Source organism: Gymnodraco acuticeps, unplaced genomic scaffold (assembly GCF_902827175.1).
Source record: "Gymnodraco acuticeps unplaced genomic scaffold, fGymAcu1.1, whole genome shotgun sequence".
NCBI classification, from domain to species: domain Eukaryota; kingdom Metazoa; phylum Chordata; class Actinopteri; order Perciformes; family Bathydraconidae; genus Gymnodraco; species Gymnodraco acuticeps.
Genome location: NW_022990238.1, coordinates 4,288,140 through 4,310,224, shown reverse-complemented (window position 1 = coordinate 4,310,224; position 22,085 = coordinate 4,288,140). Strand labels below are relative to the sequence as shown.

At 43.8% G+C, this 22,085-nt stretch overlaps 1 protein-coding gene across 1 annotated transcript in view; it reads right to left on the bottom strand.

Moving 5' to 3' along the window:
- Window positions 1–21,304, bottom strand: part of si:ch211-114m9.1 (rho GTPase-activating protein 44) — a 28,729-nt gene extending 7,425 nt beyond the window's left edge. Inside the window, 18 exon segments of the mRNA XM_034219720.1 lie at window positions 2,053–2,066; window positions 2,068–2,233; window positions 3,230–3,413; window positions 4,136–4,227; window positions 4,316–4,429; window positions 4,546–4,626; window positions 4,797–4,878; window positions 5,362–5,473; window positions 6,174–6,301; window positions 6,697–6,778; window positions 6,918–6,986; window positions 7,173–7,287; window positions 7,371–7,447; window positions 7,599–7,710; window positions 7,895–7,971; window positions 8,117–8,236; window positions 9,053–9,092; window positions 21,000–21,304. Coding sequence (XP_034075611.1) covers window positions 2,053–2,066; window positions 2,068–2,233; window positions 3,230–3,413; window positions 4,136–4,227; window positions 4,316–4,429; window positions 4,546–4,626; window positions 4,797–4,878; window positions 5,362–5,473; window positions 6,174–6,301; window positions 6,697–6,778; window positions 6,918–6,986; window positions 7,173–7,287; window positions 7,371–7,447; window positions 7,599–7,710; window positions 7,895–7,971; window positions 8,117–8,236; window positions 9,053–9,092; window positions 21,000–21,052 — 1,718 coding nt within the window. The 5' untranslated portion in view covers window positions 21,053–21,304.
- Window positions 21,305–22,085: the final 781 nt, after the last annotated feature.

Below are 22,085 nucleotides of genomic sequence, written 5' to 3'. Positions count from 1 at the left end.
GAATCTAAGGTATGTAATTTGAAGGGGGAGGGGGGGAAAAAGCCAAAGAAAATATGAGCTAGCGAGCTAGAGGAGAGGAGAGATACAGATGCCACTCTGTGATGCATCCATCGTGGCCATGGGTGTGTTGTATTTACCTAGTCAGCCTGGGGGGTCCTCTCTCTCGGGCACATGGACAGGCAGCCCACGGCGGGGGCGGGGGGGCGGACGAAGGGAGGCTAGGGGGGTTGCCAAGGGACTGGTCATGGCGGGTTAACACCAAGGGGGTTTTGATGTAGAGTGGTGAAGCATTAGTGTCCAGTGGGGGGGCATGCGACATGTCACTGGGCGGGCTGTGCTTGGGGAAATGCAGACAGCTGGGTTTGGGGTTCGAATTGATGTCAAGTGACGAGGAGGAGGAGGAAGAAGAGGAGGAAGGGGGCGGGGCCGGGGGAGTGAAGCCAGACCAGCGCAGTGGGGGCGGGGGGGAGGCAGGGGGCTGGGACTCTGGACCCGGTGCCACAGGGCGAGCGCAGGGTGGGGGTTTGGGATAGAAGAGGTGGGGGGCAGTGTGGCACGAGGAGATGGGGTAAGGGGGGGGTGGGCGGTCCTCCCCTGGGGGTGGGTGGGCATGAGAGGTGTCCGGCCGATTTGGCGACACGTTGTCTGAGCTGCAGATATTAAGAGAATAGACAGCACAAAAGAAACAGCTCTAGTGATTGAACAGGGAGACGCATTGGAGCGAGATACCAGAAGCTGTTTTGATGGTTAGTGTGTTAGTGTGTCCGTAGCCAAAATAAAAAAATACAAAAACTGCATTTTAGGGTTGGCGGTGGGCACCAAGCTTAGCACACAGTCAGCTTAGTGCAAACACAACCACAAGCACAAAGAAACAGCAAAGGAAAAGAACGTTTTATTGCCGAAGGAAAATAATAGCGTGTATAGGACTCCCTCTGTGTTCACCTTGTGTCTGCACACTGCATGGAGCTGTGAGGATCTGTCTCTAAAGCCAAAGTGCTGGTCTGCAGCTTACAATATTATCCAGCTGAGCTGATGACTAAATATCTCTCTGCAGCATATGGAAACCCTATCTGCCCTTATCTGACAGTATAAGTCTTGTTTGCATGGCAGGTCCTGCAGTCAGCCCAGGGCAGTGTGAAACAGACACAAAACCCTTTCATCGGCTGAAAGAGCCACAGGATAGGAGGGAAAAGCCAGCCAAGCCAGAAGCCATATTATCTCATCTGCCACACAGGCAGAGCCAGCGACCATGAGGTGATTATTCACGTGTTTAACTATGATAATCATACCAGAAAATGGTGAAATCAGTGTCAACAGAAAAGGAAATAATTCACAACCAAAGCCGAGAAAGCCAAGCCACAACAATGGGATATTGGAAATATTAGCATGCTCGCAAAGGACTTGCAGATTGAAGCTTAGTGCCAGGTACAGAATCAAAACTTCCAAACAGTAGTTGGACTAAAACCCTTTAGAGTTAGAGTCAAAAGTGTCATTTTCCTTTTGAAAGGTTAACCCACAAGGACATAAACCTGACAAAACACAGGGTGAATATAAGAGATGTAGAGAGTGAGAAATTATAATAACAGAATGAGACCTTAAGGTGTTGACACGATGCACAAACAAAAAATACAAATTAAAGTGGCAATAGGCACGTATTTAATTTGAATTATTATTCATAAATCTTAACCTCACAATGTAATGGCTATATATTACAACATGAGCATTTCGATTGCTTCCATATAAGCATGTGCTATTTCTGTACCTACCACCGGGTACAATTTGCAATGCATTTCTTGTTTTATCTATAATGATCTGAACAAGGCCATATGTTTGTTTCTAGTAGGCTCTGAGGAAAACGGCGAGCAGCAGTATGGATGGAAAGTTGAACATGGTTCCATTGCCACTTTAATGGAAATATGATTAAAACAGCCAAGGATCTTGTTCACACAGAGCTGAGAAAGTTGATGATGGTGATGATAATGGGGATGACAATTAAATAAACAGGAGTGGATGTGTGAGGAAGAGGGGGACAAGGTCTCCACTGTGACTTACCAAATCCTTTCTCCCAGTGGGGGGGGTTGCAGACGGGGAGCAGGCGAGCTCTCCGGGCTGCTCGGGTATGAGCGTGTCCACGGAGCCCTGCAGGCCTGGCGGGGTGGAGGAGGTCTTTCGTGTCAGAGTGGCCGAACCCTTACGAGACACCCAGGAAGTATCCATAACCCGCACGCCCATACTAGAGACAAACACATCAAGGGTCATATATAATGATGAAGAAAGGGCTGAGTTGGGGAAAGGTAAGGAAAGAAGTGGGGAAATGGGGCATGATACGGTACCTTTGTATCTTCCTAATGCTGCGTTAGTAGGGGGAAGAGAGGCAAAAGGAATGTGAGGTCAGTGATGCAGACAGGGTTCACAACAGGGTTCACAAACACCCTAACCCTAACCCTAACCCTACACTTTATGATGGGGAGATGAGAGCACCAATGGCAGGGAGGAGCAGAAGGGATGTTCCAGAGGTGAGAATATGTCAGCCCACATAACCTGCCTGCACTTATAATGAACCGGTTTGCACTTTTACTGAACCCAAAGTAAAGGCGTGTTTTTGGCTAATGCTGGTCTAATAAACACCTTAAAACATAGACAAGGAACACTCTTTATTCCAAGCTGCTCTTTGCTCCAAATAGTATAAAAACACTTTATTTGTATTTAGGTTTTGTCATTTTATTTTCTATCTAGCAATATGGATATAGTCCTTTGATTTTGGGATGCAGAGGGCTCCAATTCTACCAGTGATTTTCCACCAGCTGGATGAATGACTCAGGCCAGGTGACGTGCTAGCCAGACTGTGAAGGAGGAGCTGGGTGTGGGAGGATGGTAAAAAAAAGAAGTAACCAGCAGCCCTTCATCAGAGACTCGTTGCCATAGAGACAATGCCACTCAATTTGATGCAGCGCCATGTATTCAAATGAGACTTAGGCTTCTGTGCTCCTAATAGTATGGGCTGTATGTGCCAGAATTAGTGAGATATGCGGCCTAATCCACATCTCTGCGTGGCTTTTGGAGGGTCCAGGGATTAAAATATAGGTTAAAGTTGTTAATTGCTTTATAATGGCTGCCTCAAATATAAGAACAAAATTAATTAGATGCCTGTGAAGAGGTGTGGGTGGAAAGAGAGAAAACAGAGTGAGAGTGAGATGTGGGCAGCAGAAGGATGCACTTGGCATCATACCCATCCTTCTTGTAAAACTCCAGCATCATGTTGTCCGTGGCAACGCTCAGTGGCCGTCGGGTCTGGTCGTGCTGCTGCTTGCGCTCCGATTGGTCCAGGTCTGGTGAGGGCATGGAGCTGTAGTTGGAGTTGTGGTTGCTGTGGATCGGGCTGCCGTAGCACCCTGTCAAGTTGAATTCAATCTCTGAAGAAGGAGCAGATACACCATCAGCATTCATAACTGTTATGGACATTGTGGTGTTGGTGTGTGAATGTGTTGGTCATTGTGGAGTCTATCACTTTTATGTGGGAGTTACTACTACTAGTCTAGTCAATCTCTACTTAAATCCACTTAAAAAAATAAAATGTATGTATCAAATACAGTATTATAATGATCGTTAATGTTTTGATTATTTCAGAGAGTAACATTATTGCATGGCTTTAATCAAAAGAGTAACACAAATATATATGGAGAAGAATTGCTGGTGTTTTTACTATGAGACTTGTGCAAACAGGAAGTGACTGCATGGTCTACTGCCTGAAGTCAGGGGTTGATGATGCTGAAGCTTTAAAGACATCATCATCAGATCAGTTTTAGCTTCATGTATGTTTTTGTTGTGACATTTGGGTATATGTTGTTTGATGTGGTGCTTTTCTTTGTGAACTGACACACATGAAGGAGAAACATCTTATTTGTATAGGTCTGAGCCAAACAGTAGTCATACTAGTACAGTTAATACTATTTTTACAATTGCTTGTAATATTAATTAGGTCGAACTGGGTTATACAACTTGCAGGTCATACCCTAAAATATATATAATTGAATTTTTTTTAACGCCATTATACCATAGGAATGATTGAAGATCAATAGATATATATGGCGCCCAGCCTTACTACAATTTTACATACATAGTATGAGATCCCCACCTCCAGGGAAGAACCAGTCAGCATGCTGAATAATGGGCTCAACGATGCTAACAATCTGTAGGGACAGGGTGGTCATCATCTCCGTCATGTTCCTGGAAAGAAAATAGATAATTAAACCGCAGTAAAATCTTATGCGATAAGTGAAGGTAAGGTAGATGTGTTACAACAAGAAATACATACGGTTCAGTGTGTGTCCAGAGCAAGTTAGGACCAAGAACAATGGCCTGGTTACCGGGAGTCATCTTATTGTCGTCTTGGAAGTCGGTTAGCTTGGCTAAGAATTTGATTAGATATCTGTGGGATTTGAATAAAAGCAAAATAATAAAATGAAACTTTACTGTATTTTTTAAAAGTATAAAAGCCACATGGGAACATTATTATAGGACAGAAAATAAGGGAAAGTGACTGACCTGAAATTGTTCAAGTTGTCTGTCGGGAGTTTTTCACACACTGCCATTAATGCTTGAAGCCTCTTCTCCAAATCTGGGATGCTGGAGAAATACAAATCATAAATCATGATGGTTACACTGTTGCTCTATTACTAAATAAATGTCACCATTTTGGCAGTAAAGACTCCCTTTATAATGGACTATTCTGTGTTTTATCTAGGCCAATGACATAATTGAAGAAAAGCCAATTTAAAAAGAGAACAGCAACTCACTTGGAGGCCTGAATCCATTCATCATAAAGTTCAGTGGTCATCAGTGGCTCAGGGAGCTCACGGAGGTATGATTTCAGAGCCCCTTTGGTGAGAAAAACAGGGAGAAAGTGAAGACCAGTTTGCTCTTTTAGAGGAAGGGAGGGTGTTGTTCCCTCTTCAGAGTACTGGTGAGGCGATGCCCCATATCTCCACTACCCTCCAGCAGGCCCTTGCAGCAAGTGTAACTGCCAAATTCAGATAGCTCTACACAGATTTCATGCTAAAGTGTGAAATGCACAGCAATATCAGAACAGAAAGGCTTCAGGAACATAGCACTAGGGTTAGAGCTGATGAAGTTTGCACAACGCTTGTAGACAAATAACAGTATTTTCTGGCAACCACGTCCAAAACCAATCAAAACTTTTGATATGACCTTTAACAAAATTGCAGATTCCACATCATAAAACAACTGGCAGATGTAAGTAACAATCATTGCGTTTAACATAGAAGGATAAAGAAAGTGTGTAGGGGTTGTTGTTATGGAAATGAACTTTGAACAAGGCATTCGTGTGGGAGTGTTGTTCACCTGCGATGGCGTGTGGGTCGGAGGAGTACTCCTGCACATCCAGAATTCCACAGTCCAGGGAGGCTTTCAGCTTCTTCAGCTTGGAGGCTGATGGAGCGATTCTGAAGAGGCCCTGCAACCCACACGCAGGAAACACATAATCATGTGTAATTATCACATCTAACATGACCTGTGCATAAATGCTGTGCAAAATTCATAGCCATTATTGTTGAACACTTGACATTGGTTGATGATAAATAACACAGAAACAAACTGTTGGCTTTACATACTTTTGGCCATTAATATTTTAATGTAAACCATCTTTATAGCTTGCTGTCAGATTTTAATTGGTTAGCACAAAGATATTAAAATCGTAAAGATGATTAGTGAGCTCAGTCTCCCACACATGTTTCCTGTTGCAAAGATGTTGCTACTCGGACTCTAAACTTCACAATTTTAATTTTAATTAAAAGGTCAAGAAGATCAGAGCCAATTCAAACTCTTAAAAATGAGTCATTCCAGGCCGACAACGTCAGGTTTAAACTATGCACTGAATAGTGGAAGTACATCTCTGTGTGTTGAGATAGTCTAAACTAAATAATATAAAACACAATAAACTTTTAAAGGTATTTTTAAAATGTATATTAACTCCCATACAGTATGGCATCTTTGTAATAGACAGATTGATACGTTTAAGCACCAAGTGACACATACACAAGAGGACAAATGCATATTAACTTACACCAAAAATACCTAAGCGATGTGTCTGTCAATTTGTATGTATATGTGTATGTGTGTGTGTGTGTGTGTGTGTGTGTTTGTATGTCCTCTACCTCCTCTTGCATGCCACACTCTAACAGCATTGTGACACAAGCTTCAATGGGGAAGGCAATCTCTCTCCCACTAATATTCAGGTGATCCTCCAGAGACTTGCCATACGACGGCTTCTCCACCCACGCTTCTGCAACACAAAACAGTCGCTTGAATTGCACATAGACACAACAGCAATTACATATATGTTTCTTGTTATTTAGCACCTTAAGAATAGCAGGTAGCATAAGTAGGGAGGTGAAGGTATAGCTTAATACGATTGTTATAGGACATTTCAAGGCTGTTATTACTTCAGTGCACATTTGGAGCATATTTCTTCACACACACGCATGGGCAAACACACACACATGCACTCACACACACACACACACACACACACACACCACACACACACACACACACACACACACACACACACACACACACACACACACACACACACACACCACACACACACACACACACACACACACACGAGAAGTAAACTGGACACACTCAAAGGAGAGCTTGACACGGTAGACTTACCTTGGTGAGCTTTTATCTGGGGCAGGATACTCTGAAGAATCTCTAATGACTTCCTGTGATACTCTGCCTGCGTTTCTATTAGCTGTGGAAGGAGAAGAGATTATAACAAACACAACATGATGAATGAATGAATTGTGTATAATGTACAATGTTAATTGTAACCTGTGCCAGCATGGGATCAAATATTTTATTTGCAAAAAGTAAGGATAATATATACTTACTGTCTGGAAGTAATTTGCATAGTCTATTTCTTTGGCCACAAAACTGTACATATCTGCTGACAACTGATCCTGAAACAGAAAATAGAGAGCAACCATCTCATACAGTAAGAAATCATGTAATATATGGTAAATGTAACTGTAATATCATCCTGATATAGTGGTCCATTTGTGTCTGACACATTCAGAATGGCTATAAATCAAATGGAAGAGCTGGAGTAGGGATATATATTAGAATTGCTCTGATTGGAGACTTACCCTACATATCTCCATCCGATTGGCTGCCTCCTCCATCTCCTCTCGGAGAGACTCTGCCTTGGCGCCGGGCTGCAGTGTGCTTGGGTGACTAGATGACTTGGATGATTGATGAAATCTATAGAATAGAGCAAAAAACAATGACCACTGTACTGGATATAATAGCTTCCTGTGCATTTATTTTAATTTTATTTCATATACCTTGTTCTAGCTGAGTCCATGTCCAAAACAAGTTTGGCTAAGTGCTTCCTCTGTTTCTGGATGTTTGGAATGTCCACCTTTAAAAAAAAAAAAGTGCTTGATTAAAGTCAGTTAATGTAATATAAGTGTAGCACTAAATGAGGACCATGTGCTGCTTGTCATTTTTGGAAAAAAGAGAAATAGCTTGTAGAAATATTATTAGGTTGATATGTCTTAATTGAAGCTCACCTCAGCGAGCACATACATAGGCTCCACCACATCTCTTTCTATCTGAAACTCAAACAGGATGAGCTCCTGGGCCAACTTCTCCTCCGTCTCTCCACACATCATCAGCATCTTCCTGTTTGATGACAGCCAAACACAAAGTCAAAGGCATCAAACACAATTAAAATGCAGACAAGGGTAATGAGGACAGAGGATAATTCAATAGCCGAATCAATAAGTAAATATGACTCCATGTGTGTGTATGTGTGTGTGTCAATGGAAAGTGTGTGAGCAAAGTCCTGTTAAATACAGGGACTTACCCCAGGAGAGAGTCATCCCCCAACACAGCAGCTCCTTCTACCATACATTGTGCAAGGATGGTGAGCGGTAGTTTCTTCTAATAAAAAAAGATAACAATACAAAAGCTTTGGTGAGAATGATAGACGGTTATGAATACTTTTATGTTGCATCATCGCACATATGTTCACATCAGTTTGCATCAGTATTCAGTGTCTGAGAGGATGATGGCTGCAGTTACTCACAGAAGGAGACTTGACAGATCTCTTCTCGACATCGGCCCCCTGCTGACCCTGCAGGCAGGCCGTCAGCTTCTTGTGAGTGCTGTGTGTCACCTGCTTGACCAGATCCAGACGCTTCTCCACCTGGAAGAACACACACACATCAGAAACGTCTTTCAGTCACAACACACACCCAACACTGTGCTCCGATAACACATCTGACATTTGTTATGCAGCGTCAGACATCTGCACCTGCTTTTATATACATGGTAAAGTTTATCAGTGAAAAAGTTATGGATATTCACAAACGGCAATGATTTATATTCAATTGAAATGAGGATAACTGGATGTTGTGATGGGCCTTTTTCATTCATAACGTTTTATTAATTAAAATAATCATCAAATATTGGATGATTGTGTGGAAGATCCAGACTGAGCCCATTTGAAGGTTGTAAATAATCAAAGGAAAGGTTAAAAGAAAAAAGCTTTTCTGCTAAAAAAAACCAATTATACTTTCTTGTACAGATTTATGAAATACTGGATAGTAGCTCTGTCTTCCTTTAAAACGTTTTAAATCAAACAACCAGAGAATCAATCTATAATTAACTAAAACACAAAGGTATGTACCCTGTGACAAAACCTTGCTTCCCTTTGAAGGGGCCCAAAGACAATACAATCTCCATCATAATCACATTATTTACACCTTTAACACCGTTAATTGAACACAGCATGAACACTGACAGCACTAACTGCTTAGAGACCATCATTTCATCAAGCACCTGTTAGCAGGTGTTTGGATCACACACACACACACACACACACACACACACACACACACACACACACACACACACACACACACACACACACACACACACACACACACACACACACACACACACACACACACACACACACACACACACACACACACACACACACACACACACACACACTCACCTGTAGAAGGTCCTCGCTTAACACCTCTGTTTTCTCGGCCCTGTAAAGATGAAAATGTAAAACAGTAAGGGTATTTATCTAGGGGAGACATTATTAGCATTATTTGGTGCTGGTATTTTAAAACATTCTCTCTATAAACATTGAAAATCAGGAGACTGAAATATCCATTTCCTATTATCATCATCATACAACTTGTTTTGCCACAAGGGAAAACTTAAATTCTCAACTAGAGAACATGAAGATATGATATTACATAACAAAACGTTTGCAATAAGGTCATTTGAGGCACAAGCGGTGGCGTGTCTTCTCCAAAGATATTCACAAGTTGTGAAATAAAGTCCCAGCTGTATTGCACTGGATGTTGACTCATTCCATTAGCTTTTTTGCACATCATCAATGTGGCAGTGCTCCAAAGTTGGTGGGCTGCATCCATGCACTTGTCCCTTTAGCGCATGTGGGGGTGTGCATGTGAGTGTATGGGTTTGACTGTCTCTCTCAGTCATGATTTAAGATGATCCATAAAGGGAACACATTAGTTATCAGGCGAACTATTCATGTTGTAAACTCGCTGGAGTTTTCTAAGCGTAAACAAAACAAGCAGGACCGCAGCGAGCAAAGGCCGCTGATACAAATATGCCGTTCCCACTGAGGAGCATCACATCCCACTGTGAATCCAGCAGACTTAGCCAAAGACTGAAGGAAAGGGCAGAGAGGTACTGCTGCTAAAGCAGATACAACTACTCATCCGGACTATTGAATGAGCCAGCTTAGAAAACAGCAAACCACTGGATATCATAAATATAAAGTGTCCAGTCAGTTAAACAGCTTATATTTTAAGACATGAGGCAGATCAACAGAGATGAATATCAATGTAATGACAAATTGTCTTAAAGCAGCACTAATTACATCATTTTGGGTTGTTTTTTGGAATTCCATTAAACATTTTGACTTCCACAACACACAACAATGCACACATCTAAAGCAACAATCCAAGACTTATCAGGACCGCCTTATCAAAAAGGAGGAAAACATTTACTTCCTGCTCAAAAGGTCAGGTCCAGTAGGGTCCTGTAGACCCCAAGCAACCACCCAGTGGGGCGCATTTCTCTCTCTACGCTTTCCCTTCCCGTCTGTACAACCTCTTCCTGCTATTGTGCCCCAACCATGCCAATGCCAGTTGTGAATAGTAGTTTTTTAATCATTTATTTAAAAAAATAAATCTGAATTCATCTCTCTGTTGCCCAAGAGAATGGAACAGACTTTGTTTTGTGCTCTATTATTCATCAGCCAGACCAAAACACATCAGCAGCACAATACTGAAATGCTCTTTTCATGTATGATGCCTCGTCACCAAGTCAATCCAACACATCGCATAGCAGCTCTGTGTTGCCCCCTGCATAGTGTTGATGGAACATTTTTTACAAGAAATGACAGTTTGAGAATGGCAGAAAATAAATGGACCACTGTTTGTCTGTTTAATATTGACATGATGTTGTGTATTTACATATTCCATACAATATGGCCTACAATACAACGCTGCTTTCCAGTAAAGAAGAACGTTATTAGCTGCTCTCAGTGCCAAGATGTGAGTGTGGTGCCAGGGGAACTGGGTCAAACCATGTACCAATGGATCTAATCACAGCCTGCCTGCTGGAAAACTGCTCTGCTCACTAAGGGAGGAGGAAAGAATACAGGAAATGTGTGCAAGTTAAAGAGGGAAAGAGAGCATGGTGGTAGAGCAAGGAGTCTGGCATGATTTGTAAGGATAAGTGTGATCGCAGATTGCTGATTACATACGAGGGATACAAATAACCCAAGCACTAAAGTTTGGCTCAGTTTTGCTGCGACACTCCAACAGCCGCTAGAAATCTGTAAAACGCAATGTTCCATAAAATACCTTGTAGGCAGGACTGTCAAATGTATACCATGCTGAGTGTGGAGCCTGCAGGTCTGCAATGCAGCTGTGAGCTCGTCACTGAAGTGTCCTGACCGAGATGTCCCATAGGAGACTCTGGCAGCAGAGGAGCTCTAATAGGGGCCCAACAGCACAGATGGGACAGGAGACAGTGACAGGGACGTGGAGAAGTGAGCAATGTGCTAGAAGTTTTAATAGTGGGGGCCGTCCAGCCATCTCCAGGGAAAGTGTGGGAATGTTTCCTTGAAGGTTTGACTCCACGCTGAACTCATGTAAAGTACATGTCTAAAGGGTGGGTAAAACATACAATTATTTGATTGCATATGTTACATTATTTATTATTCTTTGTTAAGAATAAGAGATTGTAATTGATGCGTTACAGTTATGAAATATAGATTGCGACACAAACTGTTGAGCTCTCATTACGTTAGGATGCAGAATCTCAAGATGACTGCTAATACACCGGAGATTGTCATTCAACTTGTCAGCAATGTGGAGATTGTTCCTATTCATTTAGTTCAGTCAATAGGAGGCTAATTTATAAAGTTAATCAACCTCTTTGGTTTTAAATGTGCTGAAAGTATTACAGTTTTTCTCAGCTTGTCTTGGTTTACATCACTAGATTCAAAGTTAAACGCAGGCATCTGGTGTTCTGGCTAACCACAACTGACGTGGCCATTATGACCCAGAAGACTTCAAACAGATTTGATCTTCAAAGACAGGAGGCCGTCTTGTTCTTTGAGCTTGTTTATTTTCAGACAGTGGTATTTCCTTTTAGGAAAGCACTACCCCACATCACCAGCCTATGAAGGCACAGAGACAAAATGCAATTGCATAGGCTGGATCGAGTACAGGGTGTGATGGAGCTGCTATACACTCTGATGTAAAGCTAAGCCGCAGGAGATTTTGGAGGTGAGGAGTGAAATTCCTCCTCAAATAGTGTGCACAATGAGTCCTGCGGGGAATGTAAACACGTGGGAGAGTTGGCAGCTATGTGGGCGGTGTGCACATGGAGAGAGAGGAAGACTTTGCCAGTGTTATGCCAACCATCTGCCACTTTGCAGGCATTCGTTTACCTGGAGCTGCTGATGACTCAATACAAATATGCACACACAACACTCCTATAATACAGATTAGTTATATCAGGTCAAAAAGCTGAAATGTATAATCAAATTAAAATAGACAAAAACTAGCTTTCTTTGAAACATCAGTGGAAAAAAATCGAACCAACGCAACAACAGACAACTGCATTAACATGAATTTGTACAGAAAATATTCACAAATACAGATGTACGGCCAGACTTTGATAAAATCCCTCTCCTCCTCTGGTGAAATTCACAAAATGCTGATATGATAAGAAGAAGAAAGGTCTAGGTATCTTGACAACATCTGGGCTTTTGTGTTTACAGCTGGCTAAAAAAACACAAAATACTGTGTGCATATTTTCCGAGGAACCTAATACATTCTAAGTAATTGTTGGAAGTGAAATGTGAATACTGTGGTGACCACCTATTAATACACTGGGACATAATTAATACATGGAACTACAGTTGGGGCTATTGTTCCCACACGGACATATATGTGTTGTTATCTATATATGTTGTGTGCCCTCTTGACTTCACTCTCTTCTTCCCGGACTGCAACCGGACAACATGTCCTTTTCTACACTCTAATAAATTACCCTTTTGCACCTCCATTGCACCGCCTCCGACTCCCTATCTCTCGGCACTACATTGGTGACCCCGACAGCGTCTTGGGAAGTTTCCGAGACGGACCCGAACACGGCAAAGGAAACCCAGGTTTCTTTCTCGAAATGTCGGGGATTTTTTTGGAGTCGACCGTAGCTGCTACAGGCACGCGGACTGAGGCTCGGTGCGCGCCCCGCGGAATGGCTGGGGACGTTGCTCGCCATTCCCGCATCGGCTTTCCGGCTACAGGGAGACCATGCACGACCTGCTGGGTCGACCAGCAACCCGATTGCTACCTCGTGGGGTTGTTTCTTCGGGGCGTGCGGCTGCACATCCCAGCTGCGCTAGCTAACGACAACTAGCAGCTAACCACGTTGGCTAACTACGGCTAGCAGCTACCGGTGGCTGCCAGCTAACGGCAACAGCTAACGGCTATCGACCCTTTTGAGTTTTTGCTTTTTTTCTGGTGCCAGAGAGGAGGTTCGACCAGCCGGTTGACCTCATGTGGACACTCTCACATTTTTCACCACCTCCACGGTGGTTCCAGACGCCACTCACGTTTTCATCGACGCCTGGGTGGTGCACTCCTGGACCCCGTCTCACCTCGACGGTTTTGGACGTCGCCCATGCTGCCATCGGCCCGTGGGTGGCGCGCTCCGGAGCCTGTCTGGCCTCTCCTGCCTTCCGGGGATATCCAGACGCCACTCACGTTCATCGGCGCCTGGGTGGCGCACCACTGGACCCCCTCTCGCCTCGACAGTTCCGGACGTCGCCCATGCTCCATCGGCCCATGGGTGGCGCGCTCCGGGACCCTGTCTGGCCTCTCCTGCTTCCCGGGGATGCCTCAGCGCCTGCTGAGGACTTCATGCCCGCCGCTGCGGCACGTCTGCCTGCGGCCGGGTTGCTCTCCTGCCTTCCGGGGATATCCAGACGCCACTCACGTTCATCGGCGCCTGGGTGGCGCACTCCTGGACCCCCTCTCGCCTCGACAGTTCCGGACGTCGCCCATGCTCCATCGGCCCATGGGTGGCGCGCTCCGGGACCCTGTCTGGCCTCTCCTGCTTCCCGGGGATGCCTCAGCGCCTGCTGAGGACTTCATGCCCGCCGCCGCGGCACGTCTGCCTGCGGCCGGGTTGCTCTCCTGCTTTCCGGGGATACCTCGACATCTGCTGAGGACTTCATGCCCGCCGCCCGCGGCACGTCTGCCTGCGGCCGGGTTGCTCTCCTGCTTCCCGGGGATACCTCGACATCTGCTGAGGACTTCATGCCCGCCGCCGCGGCACGTCTGCCTGCGGCCGGGTTGCTCTCCTGCTTCCCGGGGATGCCTCGACGCCTGCCGAGGACTTCGTGTCCGCCGCCGTTGCACGTCTGCCTGCGGCCGGGTTGCGCTCCTTCCTCCCGGGGGGACTGCTCCTCTCTTCCGGGGATACCTCGACGCCTGCCGAGGACTTCGTGCCCGCCGCCGTTGTGCGTATGCCTGCGGCCGGGTTGCGCTCTTTCCTGCTGGGTTCTCCGCGACACCTACTGCGGCCCCCTTACGACGGCCCGCCCCCGGTGTGGGTGCCCTCGCCCTCGTTAGGGCCCCTGCCCTCTCCTGCGGCCCCCTTTCGTGGCCCGTTCCATGGCCCGGTCCTCACCTGCGGCCCCTGTGGTGCTTCCTCCACGGACGCGAGGATTTTTTTGCCATGTTTGAATTCTGGGGGGGCTTGTGTGGTGACCACCTATTAATACACTGGGACATAATTCATACATGGAACTACAGTTGGGGCTATTGTTCCCACACGGACATATATGTGTTGTTATCTATATATGTTGTGTGCCCTCCTGACTTCACTCTCTTCTTCCCGGACTGCAACCGGACAACATGTCCTTTTCTACACTCTAATAAATTACCCTTTTGCACCTCCATTGCACCGCCTCCGACTCCCTATCTCTCGGCACTACAATACCAAATATTCTGTTGATCATTTATAGATCAGCTGCACATTATACAAATATTCCTTATTTAATAAACACGTATAGTAATATGTTAATGTTGGAACCCCTTGTGCCCAGTCCCCCCAGCACTGTGCATGGTTAATGAAAGCATGAATAATCCATGTTGACATAATCAAACTGTGAATTAAATAACATCCCTAGTCTTGAACATTTCGCCATGGCAGCTTGCCAACTGTTTGCTGTAACACCTTCCGTTCACAGTTCCACCTGATTCGTCAGAACAATAGGAAAGTGGTCATGCTCTGGTTTGCTCACACTGCTAGCCTGGCTAACAAAAGCGCTAACTCCTGGGCCGGTTTAGAGCTGAGCTATAGATGCTAGATCCGGCGCTGCGAGGGGGGGTAGTGGAGCAGAACGGTGGCCCTGGGCCTCAGCAGGGCACCACGAGGCCTGGAGCACTGGCATGAGATGCACAGTCAGCCACATACACACAGTGACACACACACACTGATACACAACTATTTTCATGCTATATGCTCTCTAAATATTCCTCCATTTACTGTTTTTTTCCCTCCAGACCTTTGCCGTGCAAACGCGTCGAGAGGCCCACTCGGTTTCCTCCCAAATGACAAGGCGGAGGGCTAATGGGACTCAAGGTTACTAAAACAGAAAAACCCACTTACTGTAGTTGTCCAGCAAACTAGGTCACAGATATGTTAAGTATGCAAGAATAACTGAGAGGAGTGTACACACACATGCATACGAGCATGCGCGCACACACAAGACACACACATGTCCAGAGAGAGAGAGAGAGAGAGAGAGAGAGAGAGAGAGCCTGCAGCATTCAGCAACGTTTCACTTGAAACACAAGCAGTGAGTTATCTCTAATAACTTTACTCATGGTGAATAATCTCCACAAGAAGCACTGACTACACTGTGTTTTACACTTGGCATCTGCCCCAACACAAACACGCTGCCCCTGAACAACAAGCCAGATCTCCAGAAGAGAGCATCATTTAAGTTGGAGGCAAAAAGATCAATGTTTTACTTCATGATCAAGGAAACATTGTCCATGCCATAGGTCGTCGTCAGTTCTCAAAAAGAGGAAATATTCTTTTCCCCTTTTGAAAATGTAACATGTGGGTTGGCAAAGCCGAGCGAACGTGATAAAACAGCCAATACCAAATGAGCGTATCTAAGCAACCAAAGCGCAAGTACAAGATTTAACATTTACTGCACAGAAAAGAGAGATGGAGTACTTTCTTCTTTGATCAAAGAGCAAGACTTTAAATTAACAATAAGAAACTCTTATTAATGGAATAGTGCTTCCTGTTTTCTGCCTATTGGCATTCCTGAATGGAAGGAAGTGAGCATTTCGATAGGGAGTTGCCCGTCTCCTTTGGAGAACTTAGTTATTTCTAACAACAATGCCACTCTCTTACTGCAGTGTATAATGCAGCAGTTTACCGAATGAAGGCCTCGGGTTGTACAGAACAGAAATAATAAGCCTTACAGTATAAGCAGAGCACAAAACACTATGCGAATAACATTCTGATGTCTCACTAATGACCTATTTCTGAGTACTCTTACAGCTCTATATAACACTGCTTTTATACTAATAAAATGTTTCTTTTGGTGAAGAAAAAATATAAAGCTACCTCACCAGCAAGTGTATTATTATTGGATTTATTTATCAAAAGGAAAACTAATAATACATGTAAATGTATACACTCTTTAGATGCTGCCTTGCTCCTGAATGCATTGCAGATTGAATGGCATCTGGTTCAATTGCTGCATTTCAGTCAGGCTCTACAGTAGGTGACATTATGAGCAGCAGACTAGGTCAACCCCGACATCTGTAACACAACAAAATCAAATATCAAAAACAAAATCAGTGTGTGCCATGCTGTTTATCATATTACAAACATGCACAATTCACTTTTGCCGATTTTGGAGTTGACTACCAGTACAGGGGCTCTTTAAGAGGTTAGTCCTTTGATTGAATGAGTGACAGAAAGGGAGAAACAGGGCTTCTGTCAGATATTACATCATCTCTCTTTTGATGGCTAAAATGGCCCCCTGACAAAGGCTCTATCACTAATTCAATCCTGTAATATGCTGTCTGTGAGAGGCACTGACAGGGTTTTGGGTAAGTTATCAACAAAGACCTCTGACACTATCACTGAATGACTCTACAATTTAGCAATGGTCTTGGTTAAAATAAAAGATACAATGACACAAGTAATATCTGATTTGTGATTAATACTGCCTCAGAAATACATAAAACTCTTGCCCCGGATGGGCTTTGTCTTGTTCAACTGCATGCTGAAAGTGTTCCATTAAAGTATAAATCAGCCAGAAACTATACTAAAGTAAACCCAGAAAAGCAGCTCTGTGAAGGCCACTCGCTCCGAGATCTCCACAGTGTTGTCGTCATTTGCAACGCCAGCGATTCAAGGCTACAAGGTGGAGGAGGAAGAGGATGAGAATGAGATGCTGCATTGGCATTCAACAGGGATACCTCCTACATCTCATGTTACCTGTCAGCTACCATATGCTCGTTTAGAGGGTGACACACATTCTTGCCATGAGGTGCATATGTTAATGCTATGCTCAATGGAACAACAAGAAAAGACGTTCATACAGAAATGTGTTGACAAGATTAGAAGATTAATCTTTATTTTCTGTCTTTGAGCTAACATGAGAGTGAAGGAGTACTACACGTACCTAAGTGCATACACATTTAAATGCAAACGTCCCACTTAAGTGTACATAAACATGCACACACATGTTTGCTATGTGTCCTTTTCCTCTTTCCATCATCCCACCCACTCATATAACTACTTTGTATGGACACTTAGATTCTATGAGAGGCCGGCATGCAAGCTTATTGGCAACACATTCACCTATACTGCGTCACATAGTCAGATGGAAGGGAAAGGGAGGAAGAGTGAGACAATGCGGGAGAGAGAGAAATCCTTTTTAACCCATCTGCCAGCCCACAAATAGCTGCCATTTTCTGATGAATGCAGAGTGGATGAGGAGCTGAAACCTAAAGGTATGAGCAGGAAGAATGCTATTATCATACACTAGTGGTACTGGTGAAAATCACACAGGTGAGTGTGCGGAGTGGGAGAATGGATGTTCATTTGTCAGAAGGTAAATGCCAGAGACAATGGCTCCCCTTTTAAGTGTGCTCTTCCCCTTTCTTTCATGTGTAAAAATCACTGACAGATGTAGAGACTTCTTAAAGGGATCTTTATATCAGGCTGTCCTAGACCTAGATAGGGCAGTGAGTCGGGAATAGATAAATAGGTCAAGAGAAATGGAGGGTGGGAGCTGGCTGGAACAAAGCACCCATTTCCTGGTTTGTTTGGTGTGTATGAAGGCATTGGAAAAACAATTCAATGAATATTTAAGACAAACCCAATTATTGAACTACCAACAATGATAGCTTTAATTCACAAAGATCTAACAAAATGCACACAAACAGAAGCCCAAGACCTCTCTCTTCACAGAGCTGTTACACTCTGTTGTCTCTTACTGTGCCATAACACATTTCTTTTAGCTATAGAGTATGCATGGCTGCACATCCTCCAGTATGGAGTCTTGCTTCACGGAGGCGATTGGTCAAGCTGGTGGTCACATGACATGGATCTCACCCAGGCGAGCAGCATCAGCCCCGGAGAGCCAGAGAGATGCTGACACAGCAAACTTGATCGTCAACCCCCCACTAGAAAAGACCTTCAATCTCCATCACATATAGAAGACACACATAAAAGAGACTCATGGTAATGTTGTCAATGCGGTAGGACACCATTTAAGACGTGATAATACATGCCTGAGTAGATTAAAAGACTACGGTCCTATTTGTTACCTCATAACAGAGACACACGTCTGCTAATACAAACAGATTCTTCTTATCAAAGCATTTCCAACATGGACAGTTTTGTCTTGTTGAATTGTTTTGAAAGGCGAGGAGGACTGGTCAGCGTTATTACCAGCTCTGAGCACTGAGACTGCTGAGGTTCAGGGGGGTCAAACGCTCTAACCAACAGGGTAACCCCCTGTTCTACTCCCAAGATGGGTGAGGCTGAGTCAGCAGAAGGATCTATACATTATCTGAAGCCTCAGTGAGAACAAATGGAGCGTAAGTGAAACCATTAATGAACAATTATGGACCAGAGGATAAAAATACAGTTAAAGTTGAAACCCAAAGCCACAGTTAAACACAATCTCCCCATGGGACGGTTTAAGTAATGATTAAAAACACGAGGGCATTTTCTTCCTCCTGGAAAATAAATGTAGTAGTAGTAGCATGATAGGAATGCTTGCTGAATGTTTACATAAAATGCCTCATTAATTTGCACTTACACACATTTGTCCGACCCCTGCCTGCTGATCCTGCACTAACACACCATGGAATGTGTGTGGATCTAAACACACTGTCATTACATTATATATGCAAACACACACTCACATAAATCTCCTTTGTGGGTGGTACTATCAAGGGATATTATCGCCCTTGTTGGTTTCAGGCGAAAACATAAGAAACAGCCATTTCAAAACGTAAAGCACCTCTTGAACTGCTTCGATTTATCGAAAGAGGGGAACGTGTCTTACATTTGAAGATAGTCTTCAAATAAATGCAAGATGAGATGACAAAGAACAAGCACAGCATAGTTTTTGAAGAGCACATTATTATACCATAATTGTGTGTCATTTTTGCACATGTGGATGCAGAATTGTTAGTTTCAGCAACGATATACTATGTCGCAAATATACCAGGAAAACTGTGGCTTCATTTAACTAACCAGCAGAGGTTTCTATGGCACAGCTTTGGCTTTTCTTTTTAAACATCTTTCCCTGTGACACCACCAATGTTTGACACTGCTCAAGGTCACCGGGTCAGATCTGATACTTCTTGCCACAATCCAACACTCAAATGAACTGTTGTTTCACCCCCTTTGTTCCTCACTGTGGATAACTGTGAATTCCCACAGTTAGGGTTTAGAAATGAAAATCTTGACTCCATAATGCTGCTGGTGATTATTATCTCACAGGCAGATCCCCTCAACAGCTCGCTGTTGCATCTCTTAAAAGAACAGAGTGAGAGTGATATTATATTCATAACAGCAATGGCTTTCAGTACATGTGGGATGTTCATGGAAATAGGGCTATAAGTGCATACATACACAAACACATGCAAGGAAGAACTGCCTTCTCTGCTAACATGAACACCGTGTCTTCCCACACACATATCCAGAATCAAACCCACACACATTATAATGAGTCATACAGAACATTTATTTAAAAAAAGAATGGAGCTAGATAAAGCAGCCTGAACCAGCTGACAATGATAGCCCAAACAGAGGCAGCAAGGTGTGTCGCCTCCCTCCTAGCCTTCGGAGTGCATGCAAGTCACACAGCCTTGTAATAATAATGACCCAAACCTCCTGCTCCTAATCCCCCCCCCTGTACACTCAGCAGAGAACACCCTCTGGCTCAGTGCTGCTTCACAAGCTGCTCTGCCTCCCTGTGAGGTGAACGAACAGGGTGGGGGGAGAGTGATAAACGCATAAGACCTGTGTAAAAGGTCGCATCTATTTCTGTAGGTGGCAGGGGAACTCAGGACCACAGATGCAGGGCAGGTACAGGAGATGAGGAGAGGAAAGGAAAATCCTCCCACATTAACCTCAGATAGATCTGTTTTAGGGAACTATAGAGACATGATAGCCTCCTTTTTTCTTTTTTTTAAAGGGTGCTAATATAATCGCATTATTCAAGCAAAAGTATGTTAGATAAGTACCAGATGCGAAATACGACCTTCAGGAATGCACGGACTGGATAACCCACGCCTAAGAGCGAGGTGCTTCCCTGCTCACAGCTGATATTACTGCGTAATGAAAACATTGCGCCTTTTCCCAGTTTCCCTCACGTCGCAGCCCACACCGCATCAGTCTGCATCACGCTCACCTATTGACAGGTTCGGTGACAGGAGGTACATTTAATCACATCGTAACTTCACAATTACATGTTTTACCAACTTGAAACAGGAAATCTCGTCTTAAAGAGGATGTTGTATCAGCGTAATGTTGGTAATGCGATGGTCTTTTGCCTATTTTATGTATTTCCGTGGGCAGGTTGCATTGGGGCAATGCGCCTACACGCTGCCTATGCGGTAGCCTCTGCAATGGACATTACGCACCAACATGAACATGGGGAATTCTATTGTTCTTGAGAATTTCAACGAGTGTACTGACCATTGTCTATTCCATATAATCAGCCTAATCACATGTAATAGAAATCATATCTGCATGGATGAGATTCACATCCTATGTGGGCCAAACAGGGGGTCTCTTCCCTTTGGCCCGGCTAGAATAGCGCACGGAGAGGGTTTGCTTACCTTCCCACCGTTTGGTTGGCGAGCTGTCGCATCCGATTGAATTGCTTCTTCATCTTGAATTTTCTGCGTTAACACCTACTGGGGGAAATATTCCGCATTATTTCTCTCAATATAACGGTCCGTGCTCCACAGAGGTGCAACACAAAATCCAATCTGCCCTGTTTTCCTTCCCTCATCGCAAGCTGCCAACGCCGAAAACCTATTCCACACGATTACATATTTTCTAATGATATTTTTACATCTACATTTGCCCCACTGCCTGCGCAGGGATGCTGGACCAATTCACCGCGGGCAGAGCGCGACAGCAGTGACAAGAAGCGGCTGCGCAGCAATGCAGTGTGGGAAATGTAGTAAATCAAGGCTGACGCTCAATAAATAACCAAATCTAGGGGCTATGAGGCGTGATCACACAGGCGTTTATTTTACTACTTGTTTAAATACAATTTATTCGCCTCCATCTCAGCAGTTGACTACAACAGTGGGATTTGCTGTAGTATGGTGCTAAATTCTAGTAGATACAAATACAATTATAATGTATGGAAAATACCAATGCGTCTGAAACTGGAGGATTGCAATCATACATATTTAAAAATCTATTAAAAAAAAGTAAATGGTAAAGATACAAATATATGTCTTTCATTTATGTTTTCATATAGACATTTGTATGTTTTAGATGCTTTTGAGAGATTACGGCAACGTTGTATTTTCTCAGTGTTATCTTACACCCGCTAAGGAATTCACTGCTGTAACTCAGCCTCGCTAAGAGCTCCATCTGGTGTCTTCTACGTGCCAATGCACTTACAATGGTACACATGGGAAACAACAAATTATACATTTCAAAATTGTCAAAAAGTGGTAAAGGAAGGTAAGTCAGTCAGGTAATTGTTTTACTTTTAAAGTGATCTAGCTATTTCACTAACATGCTTATTTAGTGTAGTACACTTACATTTCAGTTTAGGTAACTCAAAACAAATGTATACTTAAAATTACTTTTTAAATAAAATGACCATTTAGTTCACACATAATTATCATTTCAAACAGCTAAATACTTCAGGTTAAATAAATATTGTTTGTATATTCCAAACA